General features: G+C 36.2%; 1 protein-coding gene across 11 annotated transcripts in view; it reads left to right on the top strand.

Moving 5' to 3' along the window:
- The window catches only part of RGS7 (regulator of G protein signaling 7), a 251,790-nt gene that overhangs the window by 84,605 nt on the left and 145,878 nt on the right, over positions 1-21,307 (top strand). For all 11 annotated transcript variants that reach the window (XR_013181404.1, XM_077175547.1, XM_054629601.2 and 8 more), the window contains exon 3: positions 17,649-17,745. Coding sequence is in view for 10 of the 11 variants with exons in the window: in XM_077175547.1 (XP_077031662.1) it covers positions 17,649-17,745 (97 nt within the window). In the remaining variant the exon portion in view is untranslated. The remainder of the gene's footprint in view (positions 1-17,648; positions 17,746-21,307) is intronic.

Raw genomic sequence — 21,307 nt, forward strand, 5'->3', positions numbered from 1 at the left:
CCCATTTAGTCAGAAATAACTTGAAATAATTATACTGCTGTGTCTGGGAAAAATATGGATTTGAAACCAAAATGTACTATTGTAGAATTTTTTCAACATTAGTGATATAAAATTGAATTACTGGATAAAGAGTTAAATGATATATTTAAAAAATAGTTACTTAAAATAGCTTTTGAAGATCAATGGTTTGGTTCTCAAACACTTTGATGGGATGGGGAAAGAATGAACATATGATAAAGTTCTGAGATATAAATAGTGAAAACATGTTTTTGTGTCTGTGCGCTACATAGCATGCTCAGCTATGTAGCATCTCTTAAAAAAGTGTTTCTATTTTTTTTCACTGATTCATTTCGTTATTACTTGATTTCATCATAAAACCACTACCTCATTCTCTTCTTTCTTTTGTATCTGAATTGTTTTCAGTTGTATTCACAAAAGACACGATATATGTAACACTCCTCTGTTGTGCATCATCCTAACCAAGCCATTAAATGGTTACTAAAGCTCTCAAAATCAGTCTCACCCTGCCAAACTTTTTGCAGTGAAATTTTGAAGATACCAAGGATGAGAAAATATGATCTGAATTGGAATAATGTGTTTAAAATAGTATAGTGCTGTGCATTTTTAATAACTGCAATTGAAGTTCTTGCAACAGCACTGAAAAGCTGTGCTTTGCTCCCAGTATAGGTAATATAAAGATCATTTAAATTTTAAGAACACCCATGTGCTGCAGAAGCTGGAGCAACCATCTATTTTATTTGTCTAAATTGAAGTTGTGTCTCACAACTCATTTGTGTACTCATTTCTTTCTTTGCCTTAAACCTTTTACCTAATATAATTTAATTTTTTAGTTTGTGTGTCGTGCGAAATATTAATTCTCTCATACTCATTTTGTTTTGCCTTTCATTGATCAGTAGAATCACAAAAGGCTACTGAAAGGGCCCTTTAGGATCATCTAGTAAATCTCCCCTGCCACGGGCATAGATATCTTTCACTAGATCAAAAACCTGTGTATTTCTTTCATATCTGTTCTCTACCTATTTGGTAATCTTGATTCTTCCTTTTTCAGTGCAGGTGTTTAACCCCTTCCTTCATGGACCACATTCCATAACTTCATTTGTTCTTTTCCACACTTCCCTTTTTCATCACTACATCTTATCTAGATATAAATATTAATTATTTCTGTTTAGTCAGAAGATGGAATGATACTGTTGTTTTTACTTCTGCGAGTTAAATTTTAAAACTCTAGAGAAGTTAAATGTTTTAAATGCTGTTAAGTTTGTAATCAATGTAACAAAACTACCGTGAATGTTTTAATTATATGAGACTTGCTGTGATGTCTGAAGTTCTAAAATAAACTTCATGTTAATCAGTTATTAATTATATTAATCTGATTTTTAGTGCTGGAGTCATGGATTTGACAGCATCTGAGATGACATTAGGTGAGCATTAGTGAGGCTAAGAGCTAATTATTGTTTTATGTATGTGCTTGGCAAGGATGCAAGAGAAAAGGCAGCAAAAGCAGTTTGGTATTGAAAGCAGCCCTGGGGGCACTGCAGTGTCCCAGTTGCCTCCCTGTGAACTGCAGAGGGACTGGGGTGGGGCCATCCTGGTGCTGTGCCCCCACTCAGGCTTCGGGGCAGGGCCAGAGAGAGCTCAGCCCTGTGCTTCATATGGATTGCAAAATGGATTTTGATAGATTTCAACAGTGTGGCTTACTGCTTCACCAGTGTGAAGAAAACTTATTTTGGATATGAGTGAGATGTTCTGGTGCAGTAATTTTGTAGGACTATTGGTTTGCCAGCAACAATTTTCAGTATTTATAAACTATGGGAATTACCACATGTTTTTCTATATTTTGGCACCTGATTTATCTTTTAATTTATATGTTTTTAAGGGCTATCAAGGACATGCACAGTGCTGCTTTTGTGCTTTTGGTAAAATATTACAGTTTTATGATCTGGTTTGGAATAGATAGTCCTTGGAATCACTTGGATGCTAAAATAAAGTCTAGATTCCTAAATTTGCTATGCATACTGTGGAACAAATTCTGATTCACACTTTCCAGTTGCTTGTTACAATTCCTTTAGATACTTTAGAGCATGCAGTGGGGATGGTCTCACAGCATAATGAGCCTAACTGACATAATAAAAAATGAAATAAAGCAAACCATAACTGCCCCCTTTTTTGGGTCAAATTGATCTCACAATTATTCCTAATGAACTTTCTGTGTCTGGGAATGTCTTGCGTGTGTTTTATATGGAAAGTACAGTTAAATGTGCACATGATTACTGTGTGGATTCATAAATATAACAAAAATTTTAGAATTTTAAGTCTATGGTTTAATAAGAAATCTAAAACCAATACAATATTCCAAGATCTCCAAGAAAGCCATTTTGCATCAAATTTTTAAAGACATGCCCACAACTACTATGGTATGGAGAATGGACTACTGCTTAGGAATTAATGTATTAGACTTCAAAGATCCTATCTAATTATCTTTAAATAGGATTATGTAGGAAAAAATAAATTCCTAGAATTAGAAAAAAATAAATAGAAAAAAAATGATAAGGGTGTGTATGATGACCATTAACTAAAATGCAAATCTACACAGTTTCAGAGGAGATGAAAAGATCATGAATGTGGATCTTTCCTTTGCCCTCCTTGTGATTCCCTCCTCTCTTTCTGCTTTGTCTAACACATAAAAGCCTTTTAAAATTATTTCAGTGTACAAGTTATTCCTTATGTTTCTCTTGCAACATCATGTACCGCAACAGGATGTGATAAGGTAATGATGGAACAAAGAGGTGTACAGTAAACAAATCTGTTTCTAAACATTCTCCTTCAGAATAATGAACTTGTCAGCTAAGTTTAACATATTAAATGCATTCAAAACATCAACATCTAAGAGGTTAAGTTAGTTGTAAGGGGGGACCATACAGAAATACAGTTTTGTGGTTTTGTATATGGAATGCAACATCTTTAATTTCTGGAACCTTTTAGATTTATATATATATATATAAATTTAGCTTTTGATAGAAAAGAAGGACATATGCTGTGACAGTCATGAAGTACTTAATATTTAGAAGCCCAATATCTACTGATGGTAATATTTATTCCCAAAATATCAAAGGAAATGCCTTCACTGACTACAGTAGACTTTGATTCGTGTCTCTGAGAACACATAGGGTGGGAAAAAAATGTCAGGACTCTCTGCAGCTTTCTGGAACAGAAAGAAACTCCAGTCTATTTTAAAATCTGTATGCTTTAATTTTACCTAGCATTACAATGCTCCAGCACAGAAAAAAACTTTAGAAAGTTTATTATTTAATGCTTGTTTCCTTAGTTGTTTTTCACATTTCTCAGCCACTGGAGGTTACAGTGACTTGCCAAAGGTCAGTTGGTAGCAAAATGGAGAAGAAAACCAATGATTCTCAAGTCCTCATTCAGTGATTTCTGTGCTAAGTGTAACTTGTTCTGTTTTTTCCAAATGCCAGAGGAATGTTATCTGTGTGTGGGTATTTTACTTTTCTCTGACCTTATTTGAAGCCATTTAAAAGAACAGAATTAGGGACAGAATGAACAGATGTTGTACACAACATCTACAGCCCCTTAATTTTTCCAGGTAATGACTAGTTGTCTAATGTATTACCTCTTTTCAGCCAAAATAGGAATCTCTGGTTTCTGCTTGGAAGATGTAGGTGCTTGCAGACTACATCTATGTATTATATGTTAATTTATTACTGTGGAGATCACTTTCAGTGTAATCACTCTGTATAGGAAAATATGGGGGTTTATTTAGTAAAAGTCTCATTTCTTTCAGCAATTTTTCATATCTATTTGCAGTATGAGACAGATCATTCTAAATGTTTCCTAACACAGATACAGGATTAACTGAAGTTGTGCTTCAGTTGTTAAACCTGGTTACTTTCCATCCTTTAAACTAGTAAAAGAGATAAACTCATGATGGAAAAAATTTCTTTCAAAAGACTTGTGATTTCTTAAGTGAGAAATAGCTTTATTGCAATCAAGCTTTTCTGTTCTGAAAGTAACTTTTAATGAAAATTGTTCCGATTCATGCTAATAGTTAGATCCAACTGAATCTTATACAGAGATTCTGACTTTTCCAAGTATTCGAATTAACCAGCTACATATCAGTTGAGAGATTTGAGGTTGAGTTGAGAATGTGTTGTCCACCCCTACAGAAAGGCTGACAGAAAGGTGGCTAATGGCATTCAAAATTCCAGGGAGCATTATGTCATATATACTGCTCACTGCACCAAGTAACTCGAATGAGTTTGTCCTTCTGGCAAAATAAAATTTGACCAAAAAATAGCATTCCATGATTCTTTCCTGCAGTGTTTTGCCTAATTTTTTTTTCCTGGAGTAAAAAATAATTCCACAAATTAATTTGTGGGCTTAAATTCTGATTTCTTTTGGTTTTATGTTTTTTATTTTTAATTCACTCAAATACATTTTCATTTTTTGGTTCTTAAGTTACAGTGTGTCTGATTTTAATATTGTTCTATTCTCATTGCATACATATAGTAGTATCTGAATACCAAAACTTGTTTATAACAAAAGAATATCTCCTTTCCCAGTCGTGTATCAGATAGAATAAAGAAATGGTTTTATAGCCATTATTCACAATTCTCAGAGCTCACATATTTCAAATCTGTAAATGACTTCTGCTCTACTTTCTTTTGTGGTGCAAATGTGGTTTCACAATAAAGACATAGAATGTTTCTAATCAAAAGGAAAATGACTGCAAAAGAAAATAAAATGTAGATACTGTAAATGTCAAACTATGATTAAATTGGACAAGTACAGAACATCCAGACCTGATTTGCTTTTAAGTGTCTAAATAATGAGAATTCAAAAGATCTAGTGTTTTGATGCTAAGATAGCCTTTTCTGCTTTCTTTATTCCAAAGTATGATTGGTTTTTCTGGGAAAATATAACATGAATTCATAAGAAAAACTCATGTTTTTAAAACAGAGAAAAATTAAATAAAACAAAAGCACATAGTCATTTTAAATTTCCTTAATTCCTTCAGTCCAAATCCAGTGGAATGCTAGGGCTGATTCAATTGCTGCATACAACTGAAAGGAAGTATAAAATGTTCTGCTTTTCCTAATTATGCTGCAACCAGTCAAAATATAAATTGGGAAATGCCACATTGGAATGGGATCCTATTTCAAAAAGCACTGGAATATACACACTGTGTCACCCACTGTCTTTTGATATGTCAGCTCACTGGTTTTTAATGAGTTAGGTCTTTAGTTGCTTCCATTTTCTTAGAAAATTTCATCCTTAATGTTTATGAACAATTTAAGTGCTTTGATAAATAAGCCTTTACTGAGATTGCTCCCAAATCATTACATGGCAAAGGATCCCTGTGAAAATACAGCAATTTAGAGTGGGATTGAGAACAAACTATGTCCTTTTTCAGTGGTGGAGAAAGAAATCAGGTAAATTTAATTACAACCATAGGAGCCAAGAGGTCTTGGCTTGTGTGTTTGTAAGGTGACTGTGTAAAATGGAGACAAGTGTGGACTGGCATTACTGCTCTTTAGCAGTGCTTTCTTTTAAGAAAACTCCTGTGAAAGCTTACTTTGATCAAAGAGTATGGCCAACTTAGCTTTCATTTGTAAATAAGGAACTTTCATTTCTGTTTTGCCCATTCATTGTGTAGAATCAAAAACCCATATGCAAATTCTTACTGACTCTCTTCTTCCAAATTACTCCTAAAAGAAAGAATGGGCTACATTCTGTTAATCAAGTTATTTTTCTATGACTTCAGTAATTTTTAGAGGAATGTCAGAATTTTGTGAATGCCTATTTTGTGAATAGAAACATTTCCTCTGATTTAGGAAAATAAGATTTTAAATTAGTCTTAGAGTCTGATACAGTTAGAATCCTATACAGGAATAACTCTGGAGATGCTGAGAAATTATAAGTAAAATAGTGGCAGTTTTGGAATTCTTTGTGAAATGTCATTCCTTATTTAAATTAAGTTTTATAATTTTATTTCATACAAATACATTTTGTTTGTGTGTTTTTCCACAATCAAAATAAAATACATTTTAAAACTGTAAAAACCAATTCAGAAAAACCTGTTTATTTCCATATAAATTCACCTGTCTTGGTCTCTCTGCAAGCCTCTCAGGAGCCCTGGGCCAGTCCCGAGTCGGCAGACAGCGGGGGCAGCCCCGACATGGCCAACAGCGGGGAGACACTGTCTGTGTGTGCCCCGAGGGTGCTGAGGGCACCTGGGCTGGCAGGGAGACACTGTCTGTGTGTGCCCCGAGGGTGCTGAGGGCACCTGGGCTGGCAGGGAGACACTGTCTGTGTGTGCCCCGAGGGTGCTGAGGGCACCTGGGCTGGGGGCAGACACTCTCTGTGTGTGCCCCGAGGGTACTGAGGGCACCCGGGCTGGCAGGGAGACACTGTCTGTGTGTGCCCCGAGGGTGCTGAGGGCACCTGGGCTGGCAGGGAGACACTGTCTGTGTGTGCCCCGAGGGTGCTGAGGGCACCTGGGCTGGCAGGGAGACACTCTCTGTGTGTGCCCCGAGGGTGCTGAGGGCACCTGGGCTGGCAGGGAGACACTGTCTGTGTGTGCCCCGAGGGTGCTGAGGGCACCTGGGCTGGCAGGCAGACACTCTCTGTGTGTGCCCCGAGGGTGCTGAGGGCACCTGGGCTGGCAGGGAGACACTGTCTGTGTGTGCCCCGAGGGTGCTGAGGGCACCTGGGCTGGCAGGGAGACACTGTCTGTGTGTGCCCCGAGGGTGCTGAGGGCACCTGGGCTGACAGCAGGGAGACACTGTCTGTGTGTGCCCCGAGGGTGCTGAGGGCACCTGGGCTGGGGGGAGACACTGTCTGTGTGTGCCCCGAGGGTACTGAGGGCACCTGGGCTGAGGGGAGACACTGTCTGTGTGTGCCCCGAGGGTACTGAGGGCACCTGGGCCCGCAGGGAGACACTCTCTGTGTGTGCCCCGAGGGTATTGAGGGCACCTGGGCTGGCAGGGAGACACTCTCTGTGCCCCGAGGGTATTGAGGGCACCTGGGCTGGCAGGGAGACGCTCTCTGTGCCCCGAGGGTGCTGAGGGCATCTGGGCTGGCAGGGAGACACTCTGTGTGTGTGCCCCGAGGGTGCTGAGGGCACCTGGGCTGGGGGGAGACACTGTCTGTGTGTGCCCCGAGGGTGCTGAGGGCACCTGGGCTGGGGGGAGACACTCTCTGTGTGTGCCCCGAGGGTGCTGAGGGCACCTGGGCTGACAGCAGGGAGACACTGTCTGTGTGTGCCCCGAGGGTGCTGAGGGCACCTGGGCTGGCAGGGAGACACTCTCTGTGTGTGCCCCGAGGGTGCTGAGGGCACCTGGGCTGGGGGGAGACACTGTCTGTGTGTGCCCCGAGGGTACTGAGGGCACCTGGGCTGACAGCAGGGAGACACTCTCTGTGCGTGCCCTGAGGGTGCTGAGGGCACCTGGGCTGGGCGCCTGTGCAGCACAAGAGACACCAGAGACATCGGTAGAAGAGAAAGGGCCGACTCTTAGCAGGGGTTAATCCAAAGTTTTATTCTAGGAGTCCCAAAGGAGCTCCTGCACCTCAGGGGCCTCCTGCCGAGAGCCCCGGAAGATGTGCCAAGGTCACATTTAAAGGGAGGTGGAAACCAAACATTTTACATGATGAGACTACATATGTAGTACCATTCTACATATGGTAGAGAACATTTTACCAACCAATGAGTGACCCTAAGGGATGGGGACTGGGGGATAGACATATAGGACAGCGTATGGGGCAGGGCTTGGGGGGCTGACCCCTGGCCTCTGGCTAATCACTCGACAACCTGGACCAAAACTTCTGGATGGAGGGATGGGATGCTGAGTGATTGACAGAGAGCCAGAGTGGGGGTTTGGGGATGATCTCACCCAGGGAGAGGGATAACACAGGTAAAGGGAGGGGGGTACATTTTGGGATAAACCATTTGGGAAAAATATGGGGATACAAAACAAAACTACTTCAAAGTGTTACAAAGTATAAAAACACACTACAACATTTACCCCAATGTTTTTCTTTTTAAATGCATGCAGAATTATTTTTTATTACTCGTTTCTGAATAAGAAGACCTATGACCTATATTTCTTAAATTCTAATGTTCTGATGGATGAAAATCTTGACTAATTTGTGTAGTCAATAGGAAATAAAAAATTTGCTTGGCATGTAGAAATGCATGATTTTTGTCACTGAAGGGCAGACTAATATTTGTATGCACTTCTTGTCTTACATAAGCCTATAGTTTGCACTACAACTCCTGAATTGCTAGTAGCAAGAACTAAGTAAAATAATTTTGCTTTTTAGCATGAAAATTAGTACTGGAGTGTGTGTGATCTTCTCAAGAAGAATAAAAAGATGATCAGGCTTGGAGGTTCTGCTGGCTCGAAGGGGAGATATGATAAGACTTTTAATAAGAAGGAAAATGTACTGGTGTTATTGGGGTGCTGGTAGCTAAATTTTTATGGAAAAAAGGTGTAAATGTTCTGGTTCATTTATTTCAGTACTCATCTTGATGTTTAAAAAAACCCACAATCATGGTACATTCCCAATTTTTCTGTGGACTTTATCCATTATTATCTGTATTGTTCACTTGGCAGATCAATAGTTCAGTATTTCATTTGTTTTCATTTCTTTTACATTCTTCTTTAAGTGAAAATGGGTGAATTCAACATGCTTAAAAACTGACATAGCCAGAACATCCACAACTGTCTATCTATTCAGATTAGGTAAGAATAAAACATTTGTTTTCAAGTAAGTTGTGTAACAGAGGGTGAACAGACTACTGTGAAACCAGTCCATCTGTCATATAATGCTACAATACTGTATTACATCAGCAGCCCGTTTTTTTAATGCCAAATAGAAAGCTTTCCATACTGTAATACAATTAAGAACTCTTTTTTTTACAACAAGATGATTTAATAGTCACTTGTAAAAATATATTTTGATGGTACCAGTTTTACTTCTGTATTTAATGGAGTTTAATGACTCAGAGCAATTTCAAGGACCAAGAGACTAGAAATGAAGTTTTTATACAGTATTTCTGTTCTCTAGGGGCTGAAATATTAACAGATCAGCTTGCCTCCTTCAATCTTCCCCCACCACAGAGCAGAGAGCAATGTAGAAATCACCAAAATACTTATCATTTATCCTAAAATGTTATTTCTGTCAATGTAATTTGAAACATTTCTTGTAATTAAATTTTTGCTTATCAGTATTGGAAAGACAATGATATCGTACTTTTTAAGAAAAGTTTCATCCTTGGTCAACAGTGGCTGCTTCTAAAATTATCTGTGGCTGTGATGTGGCTTTGTAATGTTTGGGATCATCTGACAAGTGAGGAAAAGACATTCCAACAAGAGAAATTTAGATTTAAAACCATTAGTAACAGATGACATAAGAAAGATGTACCAATTTAGAAAAAAAAAAATCTGTTTTTCAGACTTCAGAATTAAATGAAAATATTTTGGAGTAACTGCAAGTGTCCTCCAGAGGAACATCACTTTTTTTTTGTTAGGTGGATGAATATATCATAACCCTGTTATAGCTAATAGTTTTGTGACTGTTTTTTGTGAAGGCAAAATGTGCCATTGGCTAGAATTCACTCTTGTATCTGAGTTGCATATGTATAAGCTAACTTGTTTCATTATTTTCCATCTCCTACAAAAATGTCTGCATCTGTTTTCTTCTTTTAAATCCCAGCCTGTGTACTGTCCAGAATCTGTGCTTTGACTTTTTTTTTTTCTTGTTGAATTTTGAAATTTTACTTTTCTTCTTTTTTGGAAAAAAAAATTGAACATTTTGACCACTTTTGTAATATTGTGTTGGAAGGTCCATTTGGGGTCTCAGAGATCAGGTTTCCATTGAAATTCTCTGTTTCTGAAATGTACAGGGGAGTTCACTTTGTGAAGTGTCAGGACCATCATATTACAAATGATCAGTACAACCCAGGAAACAGCTTGGCTTTGAAAGACTGTATATTTAAAAATTGTTATTTTGCTTAAGAAATATTATTCGTATCTCTGGTAGCACAGTCTAGAAGCTCAAATCTTGGCCTGACAGATTAATAAACATTTTTTATAGGTCTAGCGGCTTTAAAAAAATATATTTTATTCTGAATGACGTATTTTTGCAGAAGTGTCTCTGTTAATAAAAACAGTCCTTCACCAAGACCTTCTTCATCAAGCTGTGTTTTCTTCTGAGGCATCCATAGTGATGCTTCTCTTTCCTCTGTCATTCCAACCAAAATTTCATACGTGTGATGGAAATAATTATTTTACTGAAAGCAAAAATGCAATTTCTAAAATTGTCATTGACTTAGGTGGTTTTGAAATTTCACCATCTGGATGTGTTTTTTAACTCCTTTGGGTAAGCTCTCTCTGGTTTTGTTGTGAAACAATAACATTCAAGGTTTGAGAAATGTGTTTTTTTAATTAATTCTCATAAATAGTTTCTGAGTTCCAAAAAACCAGGTAAATAAAATGAAATGCTTTCCTTTATCTATCTGGAATTTAAACATGAGAACCATTTAGTTAAAGTAATAGTTTTTCCATTAGTTCATAGCTTTTATATTTTCTGTATCTGATCCTGACCTTGACTAAATATAGGAAATGCTTCTTGGCTAGGAAAGGCCAGAGTAAAAATAAATTACGAAGTATTAATATGAAAAATTTTAAAATCATATCTGAACTTTGCAAGTGGTTAATTAAAAAAAAAAGCCTTTTTTCTTGCTTAAGACATCTCTTCGTTGTTTGAAATTGCATTTTCATGAGGGTTAGGGAGCTGGAATTGCCAGCTGCCTGATTTTTCATAGACTTAGTATAGCATTTTCTATAACCTTTTCTTGATTTCAAAGCTGAATCAGTGTGATATATTCCGCCAAAGTTATAGATCTTTCTGCAATGCAGTTGAGTTGTTTTTAGCAACTACTTTAGTCTGCTCTTCGCAGTCCAGCTATATAGCATTGATATACATTCAGTAAACTGGGTGTATGTGTTATATATCCAGATGTAGGATTCTTAGGTGAGATAAAAATTAAATTGAAAAGAGTGTGAGTAATATAGCCCTTGCAGTGTTATGGGTTTGTTAGCAGTGTTCTGACACGCTGAGTTCTCAAAAAATTTACAGTGATACAAGCAAACTCGCAGTATTTTTCTGAATTAGAATGAGGATTTTTTTTTTTTTTTTTTTTTTTTTTTTTGGGGAGTGGAATGCAGTATTAAGTGTTTTCAGATCAACTTGTCCAAAGAAGTAACAGTGGGAAATAACTGTAGAATGATGGAGGAAATAGAAGGTTACTGGGAGATTTTCAGTTTACCCAGTGTATGAAGCTGAGAAAGAGTGGTGCATCAAACCATGAACTCAAGACTAGCAGTCCTTAGGAGAAAAGATGGTTACTGATTGGCATAAATTACTACCTACAGAATGTACTGTGTGGTATTGTCAAGATTTTCCATTCAGTCTTATACACTTTCTGGTGACAAGGATTACCCTTTATTCAATCTTTGCCTGGGGATCACTGACAGCTTTAGCTTTCAAACAGGCCACATGGTTACAGGTTAGTGACAGGAGCTCAAAGTATGCTTTCAAGTTGTCCTTCTTTCAAAAAGCATTATAATAGGTATTTGAAAAGCCCAAGAACTCCTTGTATGGTTTGTATTAAACTACAAGAACCTTTTAAATGAAATGCTGGTTTTGATGAGTCAGCATTTGGGTTACACGAATAAGACAAGATCATGCTTAAAATTATCATTCAAACTCACAGTTTTAAATCAGTGAAGTGTGCAGAGCCTATCTTATTGATTCAAGTTCAGTGATGAACATACAGAGTTGATGGTAAGGAGAAGCCCAGTGGGACTGTTCATTTAATTAGGCCTCAAAAATAATTGCACAAAACTGGTGTCAATTTTCAAATAAATTCAAAATAGCCTTAATTATTCTTAATAAATGACAAAGGTTTGCCCTGCACTCATTAATGTAAGCACAGGCTCATATACATAGTATCACTCTTGTTTTACAACCAGTCTGAAACATTACCTGTATGTTGAATCTGAAACAGTATGGATAATTAGGGAAAATAAATTTGAATCTTAATTACATATTCACATTGACAACTACAAATGAAGCCCTAAGATAATGATTCAACACAGATCTTTGTGTTGAATCTTTGCTACTTGTGAAGCCAGAACATCTTCTCCTCTCGACAGATAATTCTGTTTAGGGACAGAGTATGAATTATTTGCTCACACCAGTGTCTTCATATACAGAAGGAAAGGAACATGAAGCAGAAATGCCAGTGTACATCATAGGTACATGTAGAAAATTAGGCTCTTCAAACCATCTCCAATGCATCTATTTAATATGATTGGAACCTTTTGTGTTGGTTTGTCACTTGATTTTATGAATGTCAAATAATTATTTCAGCAAATAGAGGCTCTGAAGAAAATGAGACCAGTCATTCTTGTATTCTTTTAATTAAGTTATTCTATAATTTAATGTTCATCAGAGAGTACCTAGGGCTGTTTCCTGTGTTGGTAGACCAGAGATGCAACATTGCTGTCTTAGAAAACTCGTGACTGACTGCTTTTATATCAGCAAGCTCAGAGAGTTTGTGCAGGACTGTCATTAGCAGTTTAGTTAGTTTTGCATATTTCAAGCCATCTTTCAGCACTGTATTATAGTCAAGAATCTAAATGTACTTTTCTGAACTTCTGAATATTTTAAACTCGGTTTTCATACCAAGTAGGAATAAAGAGTTGAAATAATCCAATTCTGCATTAAATGGAAAATGCTAAAACCTTTGACATGAAGATATTAAACCATCTTGTTTCTACACATTTGATTTAGAAAAAAGTTGTCAGCATTCTTAAACTGAACTTGTTTATTTTACTTTGGTGACTTTGCTTCATACACTGGATAAACTGAAGGTCTCCCATTAACCTTCTATTTCCACCTCCAAGGTTATTTCTTACTGATTTGATCTGGCAATCAGTTTGCCTGTACCTGTGCTTTTCAGTGAAGCACTCAGAAGAAAAGCAGCCCTTACTTTGTAAAGAACATTGTATCTGTTTCCTACCCTGCAAGTTTTGTTCAGCCCATGTTGCTTGGTGTACATCTCTGCACAGGGGACAGGCTGAGGAAAATTTCCTGCAACCTTCTGGCCAACTGCACTAGCGACCTTGGACTCTGTGAAATGTTAACGTAGACAGGGGAGAAAATGTCTAAGGAAGCATGTTGCATACTGCAAGAAATATACTGTAACTCTTTGTCCTTTTTAACAAGTTTGGATAAGGTTTGTAGCTAGTTCCACTGGGCTATTCCACCCCTGCATTTGTGTAAAAGGAGAAAAAAGATTTTAGCAAAATGAAGAAAGCTGTAGTGTGGGTGGACCCCAGTGCACTCAACCTAAGAGCAATCCCAGTTCTGATGTATGATAACTGAGTACAAAATTATGCTGATTTCATTTTGGTGTTTCTGAGTGTAGTCTTAATTCCTTGGCATGGAATTTATTTATTTTTAAAAGACAGAAATCAAATTAACACATTTGTGTATGTGTAAGTAGGCCAAGGCTTCAAGTTTTTATCATGTATGTCTTGAACTAGCTTATTTCCAGATAAATTACTTTTTCTAGTATTCTTTTGTCTAGTGATCCTCTCTATTTGGAGTAGATTTAGACTCAATTTTAGTGGAAGAACAAAAGCTCTTTTCCTGCACTAACAAGCGTTTTATTTTTTCACTTTTGTTCTATTACAATTAATGAAAAAAAGAAAACCAAAACCAGTTCTTAAGATGCGGTGATGCTGAATTATGGTTCAAGTTGATAATTTTTGCAAGATGTGCAGATGAGCAGCGATGAAATTATTATTTAGATTTGAAAGCTTAAAGATCAGGGTTTCCCCCCCACAAACCACATGGCACAGTGGCACTGAGGAACCACAAAAATTCTGCTCTTAGGAGCAATATTCCTTTCACCTAGCTGTAAGTAGCTAAAAGATACTGCCCCTGGTGTTGTCAAGACCTCCACTGCTCCTGGGGTAAGTTTGGCATGCCTAGCTCCCAGTGTGTTCAGAGCAAACTCAGTTGTCATTGTTCAATAGCTCCTGTATCCTGTAGCCCTTCTATTACAGGATATTGTTATCTGCCTTCTTTTTGCTTTAGAGAAGATGCATTGTCACTGTTGTCATAGAGTCAGGCTTTGAAATAGATTTCACAGAGTCTTTACGTGTCAAGATGAAGGCTGCAAATTATCTTCACAAGGAGACAAGTGAAGTTTTAAATATTAATATTGGAAGTTTGTTCTGAGTTGCCTATGCATCAGAAGTTTAGTTTTTGTTAGGGTTGGAATTATCTCACTGGTAAAAATATGGCACATATTTTGAAGAAGACATTTATTTAGAAAGCTTTCTGTAGGATCTGTGCTTGACTGAAATGTCTTTCTAGCTATACTTTCCCAGTTAATGATGTGTAATGATGACTGAAAAACTAAAATATATGCTTATACAGCTTCCTGTTCTCGAGCATATTGACCTTCATTTGCAGAGTGATTGAGGCAAATTATTTGTGGGTTCGTTTGAGTTACTTGAGAGTGTTTAGCATTAAAAAGGATCCCACTACAAGATGAGGGCCAGACAGATTTAGCCAGGTAAGAGCTTGTGAATAGAAAAAAGTCTAATTCTGAGGTGCAATGAAGAAGTTTCTATTTAATTTTTGACCATTGGGTCAGGTGACTCAGAAACAAACAATGATACATCAGGAAGGAAAATTATTATATCAGGCAGCAGCATGTGTTTCCCAGATTAGGCTTCTTGAGCAAAATTAGATTAAGATTTTCTTTCATCATTATAATTAAAATATTCTGCCCTTTTCATTGTCTTAGGTCATTGTTGATGAATGACAGAGGAGTGCCTTAACTGCTGCTTCCCAAATATAATTAAGTTTGATGGTTTTCAGTGGAAGAGGTTATATATTTGCTGAATTTAAAGCAGCTGTAACAGAAACAGCAACTGCATATTTTGAAAGTTAAACTGTGCTCCTGCATATATTAGATTGGATAGGTTTGAATCTTTAAATTAGACTTATTTTTTTTAAATTTCCCTTCATTTTTTAGAGCTCTTATGTTTAAGATTTAAGATAACCGCAAACCACAAGTAACTTCTTAGATTTCCATGCAAGAGGTCAACTGTATCTAATTAGTGGACTGCTGGTGAGTGTGTGTTCAGAACATTCCTGCTCACTTAGGACGTAATCTTTGCTCACTGAGTTATCCAAGCAGTTCCCAATAATGCTGGCTGCAGAGTGAGCTGCCTTTTGCACAGACAGAATTGATGCCCAACACAGAACATTAATATGAGCTTGACATAAAGGGTATAAAAGTGTAACTTTTCAGTGCAGACACCTTAGAATTCACTTTGCTAATCAAAACCAGAGGACTCTCCCAGAGCTTCAGTCTCTCTCAGAGTTAGATTTTATGCTATTTAGATTCAATCCTGTCTATGAAGAAAGTTTAGGAAAGCATATGTAAAACTTAACAGTTACTTCCATGTACTCTCAAAAGACTGACTACTGACAGCACTGGGCATTTAACATTTGCACTCATGTGTTCTTGAGCAAGCAGTAATGGCATCTCTCCACCTGTAATGCTATGTTTGAGAAGTGTGGCCTGTGTTTGTAGCAATCCTTATTATATTGCAAATTTACCTTTAGCATGCGTCCTTATGTACAAATTGTTTTCTGTACTTTGTCCAAGTGTAATGTACATTATTCACTCCGTGGTTCTAGCAACGTTCTCACAAGCTTACTCTGCATGTGTGGAATTTATCACCAAATATGATCAGCAAAAATATTTACTTGAATTTCAGTGAATTCCTATTCACTTAAGGGCAAAATAAGACAGTTTACCAACGGAATTTGGAAGGAGTTGATACAAACCTTCAGTTACTATGTGGATAAACAATGTGGGGACAGATGCCATTTCACAGACAACGGCTGACAAGCATAGATATGCTTGACAATTTTCTATTAATAGCCTTTTCTATTTAATTGATTAAACACCATGTCGGATGAATATGGGTTCTTCTGTTACATTTTGCACATTGCTTAATTCTGAACAATAGACTCAGTTTTCACACCTTGCTAATAATACCTACTCTTTGTGTTTACTTTTTGGTTTGGACAATGACACTGGATTTGTATCCCTTAGGTTGTTAATATGTGATCTATAAAAGCATGGAACATGAGAACCTCTAGACACTCTATGTATAAGTAGCTTTTTCATGAGCAGTCAAGCTAAATGATTCTGTTTTCTTTTTTTTTTTTTTTGGTATGGATATTTGTTCTTTTTCCCATGTACACCCCTGGTGACCCCAAATGCTGTTCCCTTTCCTGGATCTACATAACTCCCTTATTGGTCCAATTAAAGCACAGCTGTGCCCAATGCTGGTTTGCTATTAGCTAATGTGGGACATTAGCAAATTAGGACTTTAGAGGAAAAAGGGGCATGACAGAATTTTTTTCTGTTATTCTGTTTCCACAGTACAGCCCAGCCACAAATTTTAATGAAGTTTTTGGGAATCTATTAGGGGTATAGAAGTGATATACAAAAATTTTTTAAACTTTGAATAATAAAAGAGTATAAATGACCCTGTCATTCAGAGTTGTTCATATGGAGCATTTTGGTTATTTAAGAAAAAAGAAAGAATAGTTGTAATTGATTTCATCATCATTTCATTGAACATTTTGAGAAGTTCGATATTCAAAGAAAGAAAGAAAGGTAGAAATTATCAAATCTGTAAACTTCAATTATGAAATGGGAAAAACTGGCCTTGTAAGCCAGTGGCTCTACTTAAATATTCTCCTTTTTCCAGTGAAAGAGTTTTCCGTTCGTAGTTCATAGGAAAGTAAACCTTTGAGTTGGGCTCAATTTATAAAATGTATGGTCCAAATTAGCCTAAAAAGTGATCTGGAAAACTGAGCCAATGTAAAAATAAATACATTAAAAAAATCAGAAAATTGATTTTAAATATTTTTTTTACCTACTCCATTATTACCTATAAAGAAATCCTAGGTTTTTGGCTCTGCTGTGTCCAGGAATTGCATCATGCTGTATTTTTTCCCCCTTCTCAAAACAAAAGAAGGAATTTTAGCTTTGAACTTAAAAGCTCTTCTTTGTCTTGCAAATTCTATTTGAGAACTCTATCTGTCCCCTAAAAGCCTGTATGTGTCTATTTTGCTTTTATATGTGGTACAATACCATTAAAACAATCAAAACATGAAGTTTAATATCCAACAATGGTTTTTGACAAGTTTTTTTAGGTACTTTAACTAAATCTAACTTTAACTAAGTTGTTCTGCATTGCTGTTTATTTCTCAAGAGTCCTTGAATACATATATTTTCTACTGTTTGTCATGAATAAATTACTTGCAGTTTTAGCCTGTTCAATAAAATTATAGAATATAAATTAAAGAAAGAAATAGAAAGAGATGACATGTCATTCTGAGAGACTGATCTAGGATTTCTTGGAGATTTAATTTAGGAAATAATTATGTATTTATTTTTTCTCTCTATTTTTAAATTTGTTTTTTATTTCTCTTTTCAGATGGAAGATGTCATAGCCCGCATGCAAGATGAGAAAAATGGGATTCCTATTCGGACAGTGAAAAGTTTTCTTTCCAAGATTCCCAGTGTCTTTTCTGGTAAGAGTCAAAGTGAATTTCATACTACTTTAAAGTTTTATGTAAGGGGATGCTCCAGTGGAAAACACTTTTAAATAAGTACTGTCAAGAATTCAGTCATCTGATCTGGAGGAGACATTATTTATCCTTTGAATAGTTTAATTATACAAGTCTTTGATGTTTCTCTCAGATTGGAGTGGATTTACACCGAGATGTTTTTGTCCTGAAAATTAGATGAAGGGAATACTTAATTTGCTACAAAAACTTAGTTATCTCAAACTGGCAAAATTTTTATGGCAGGTCATGTCTGGTTTTTAGCCAGCTTCCATAGCAAGTGTAAGTTTAGTGTATTGGCCAGTACATGAAGATAAGAAGTTTCATAGCGGCAGAACAAAAAAAAATCATCACCACGCTCTGCAACTGGTGCTGATCAGGAACTGTGACATTTATTACAATGTTCACGATCTGCTTCTGCAGCTCAGTGCCTGTTCTTGTGAAACTAAGTGCTGAGATCTTTGTGGAGATTTGCATGACAGCTGTAAACTCAATGGCTGGTTCAGGTCAGTACAGTCAGAGGCACAAAAATCTGTCAATTTGTTAATTAATTAGCATATAATTATTCTGCCATTTATATGATTTTATGACAATTTATGCATTTATATATGTGGGTATACACTCCAGTGAGTATTGAGTTCCTTTGAAATAGATGCCATTGTTTAATCTAATTTTTCCATAATCTGTAGGAGGGTGTCCTTACACAGAAAGTATTATACAGGTCTCTACAGTCCAGAACACCAAGAACAATTCTATATTTTAATTTTCAACCTGTGGAATTTTTTTTCTAGTGAATAATCCTTTCATAAAGAAGGATAGAGTCCTAAGAGTGAACGAAATTGCTTCCTGATTTTACAAAATAAATTTTAGATTTTAGAAACTTGCACAAAAAATAACCTCTGGAGAATGGACCTTTATTTGCCATGAGTTAGTACAGCATGGCAACTTATTGAAGAATTCTTATTAATTGTTAATCTCTGCCTTAACTTGTGTATAATAGATTTTAAAGTAGACTGACCAAAATGTCTATTTTTTTTTTTTTAACTGGAATAGGCATCATACTTTTAAAGGTTGAGTTAGAATATATATACAGTTATACATAGCAGTTACTGATGTACCAACTTTTCTATTGATGCATTAACTTTATTAGCTTCAGAGGGAAATAAAAATCATAGGACAGTTCATTTTTTTTCTCTTTCCTGATTTTCTCTCTCAAATACCAGGGACTGCCAGTAATTTTTGCTACACATGACTGAAACTCCCACCAGAACAGCATAACTGTCATTTCAGTTCAACTAATCTACTTTTCTGTCAGTTCTCTATCCTGAATGGAATCTGAAAGCTTCAACTCTATGTCCTAAGTCACTAATTTCATTTAATGTGCTAGGAGTTTGTATATGTAGCAAACAAATACCAGCTTAACTCAAAGCTGTTGATTGCTGGGAAACATGGAAGTATTGTCTAAGGGTCATGATGACAATAATGCAAATATATTTAACAAAAACTTATAGTACTGGTAATACCCTCAAAAGCATTAAAGTAGATACTCTTCAGTTAAAATGTATATACTTATATGCTGATATATTTTACATATATGTGTGTGCGTGTTGTGTGTGCCTGTGTGTCTGTGCATAAAAGATATCTTGTACACACCATCTGTCCTGGATTATGCCCCATAAATACTGGAGCTTTCTACTGTTCAGTATTTTGTTTTTTTTAATGGGGAGAAGCAAAACCAATAACTTTACCACGGTGAAATGATATTCTTTCAAGCACTTAGGAAAGACTCTACAAGTCTACAAGTTGTCCTTTAAACAACTTCTAAAAGCTAAGGATGTCCATAAATTGTCATAGGAATAGGGTCTTATGTGATACAGTTGTCATTGTTTTGTTATATGTATATATTTAATGTACTTCTATTTCATAGTATTGCTTCTAAAAACAGCAAGTGATAAACTAGTTGAAAGAGCAGTCACTTTTTATTGCTGAATTACTGACCATCTCTAAAGATGACTGCATTAGCAAAATCAGCCTGAGGAGTGGTATTTGAATTTCACGGAATGTTGTGATTGTAATAAATAGGATGATGTAACCATACTATCTCATTTACTGAGTCATTCCTGAAATATTTTCACAAGTAAAATATCAACAGAGAGAAACATTTGAAATACAGATATTTCCCTATACACTATACAGATTTTTGTTCTTCAGAAAAATATAATCCTAAATTAAAGATTATTCCACTTTGTGAAATTTTGAAAAGATGAGGAATCATTTTGCTTTATATTGCATTTATTCTATACATCCATAGAGAGCAAATAAAAATTTGAAACTTTCAAATCTCAAAGAGAAAAAGTAGGCAGGAGATTTTGCACCTTCTATGTGATTTTGATGAACAAAGGAAGAACATACTGTTTTTGTCTTCATGCTTTTGAAATGTTTTGGAGGAGTGAATAAGAGAATGTATATAGACATCTTGCTGGTCATCAAAAATGATTGCATGACGGTTGTCACGTGCATTCTTTATTAACATGGGTTAGAGTATTAACAATAAAAAGGAGGTGATTTTCCTGGTCTATGGTTCACCTTTAGACCTGGAAATGGATTAAAAAAAACTTGCTTGAAATGATGAATTTAGGGAGCCTGACATATGAATCATAGTGATTAGGAACTCTAAAATATAATTTTTATTTTTGCTAAGGAGGGATACAAGAAAATGCCAAAGATTTGCTGTTCACTTTGAAGCAGAAGGAATCATTCAGAGTTTACTGACAAATCAGTTGTTGAGTGTTTGTTTTGGAAGTCTTTGTAAGGTGGCGTGGGTGGTTTACCCAGTCCTTGTGCTGAAAGCTTCATAAGCTAATCAGAACATGACTGTTTCATTAAGAAGATGTAGTGATGTCTTGTGGTCATTAAGGAATATCAGTGTGATTCTTCATAGGACTTTAAAGTGTGCAATACTTGGGTGAGCTTTCTGATAAAACCTGTGGAGAATGTGCCAGTTGAGTGGTGTGTAACCTCGAGTGTGGAACATGAGAATTTTTATTAAGGAGCAGGGAGAATTATTGAGAAATGTAAGTTGAGTTAAAGAATACACACAGAGGGAGAATAAAAACTTGTCAAGAAAAACATGCTCATACTTGTTATTACTGGGTGTTTCTGATGCAGGGCTCATTGATCTTGGAATGTAGTCACAGCTTGAACCGACAAAAATAGGAGAAAGAGATCAGTAGAAAGGTGTGTTTTTGGCATCTCCTGTGATAAAGAGAAAATGAAAACATTAATTTACCTTTCACTGAAAAATATGATCCATGTGAAGTCTTAAGTTTTTTTCTCATTCCTGTAGGTGAAGCTGATATAGTATCTTTTCCATATAAATATTGTGTTTTCCTGCTTTTTAGAAAGATTATTGCAATTATTGCATCTATTTTTGTTAAACATTTTTCTTGATTTCAGAAAATGCTTATATCCCTTTTACCTGGGAAATCATGAAAATAATGAGATATTGCATTTTGATTAGCAAATGTAT

This window comes from Agelaius phoeniceus, chromosome 3 (assembly GCF_051311805.1).
Source record: "Agelaius phoeniceus isolate bAgePho1 chromosome 3, bAgePho1.hap1, whole genome shotgun sequence".
Lineage (NCBI taxonomy): Eukaryota > Metazoa > Chordata > Aves > Passeriformes > Icteridae > Agelaius > Agelaius phoeniceus.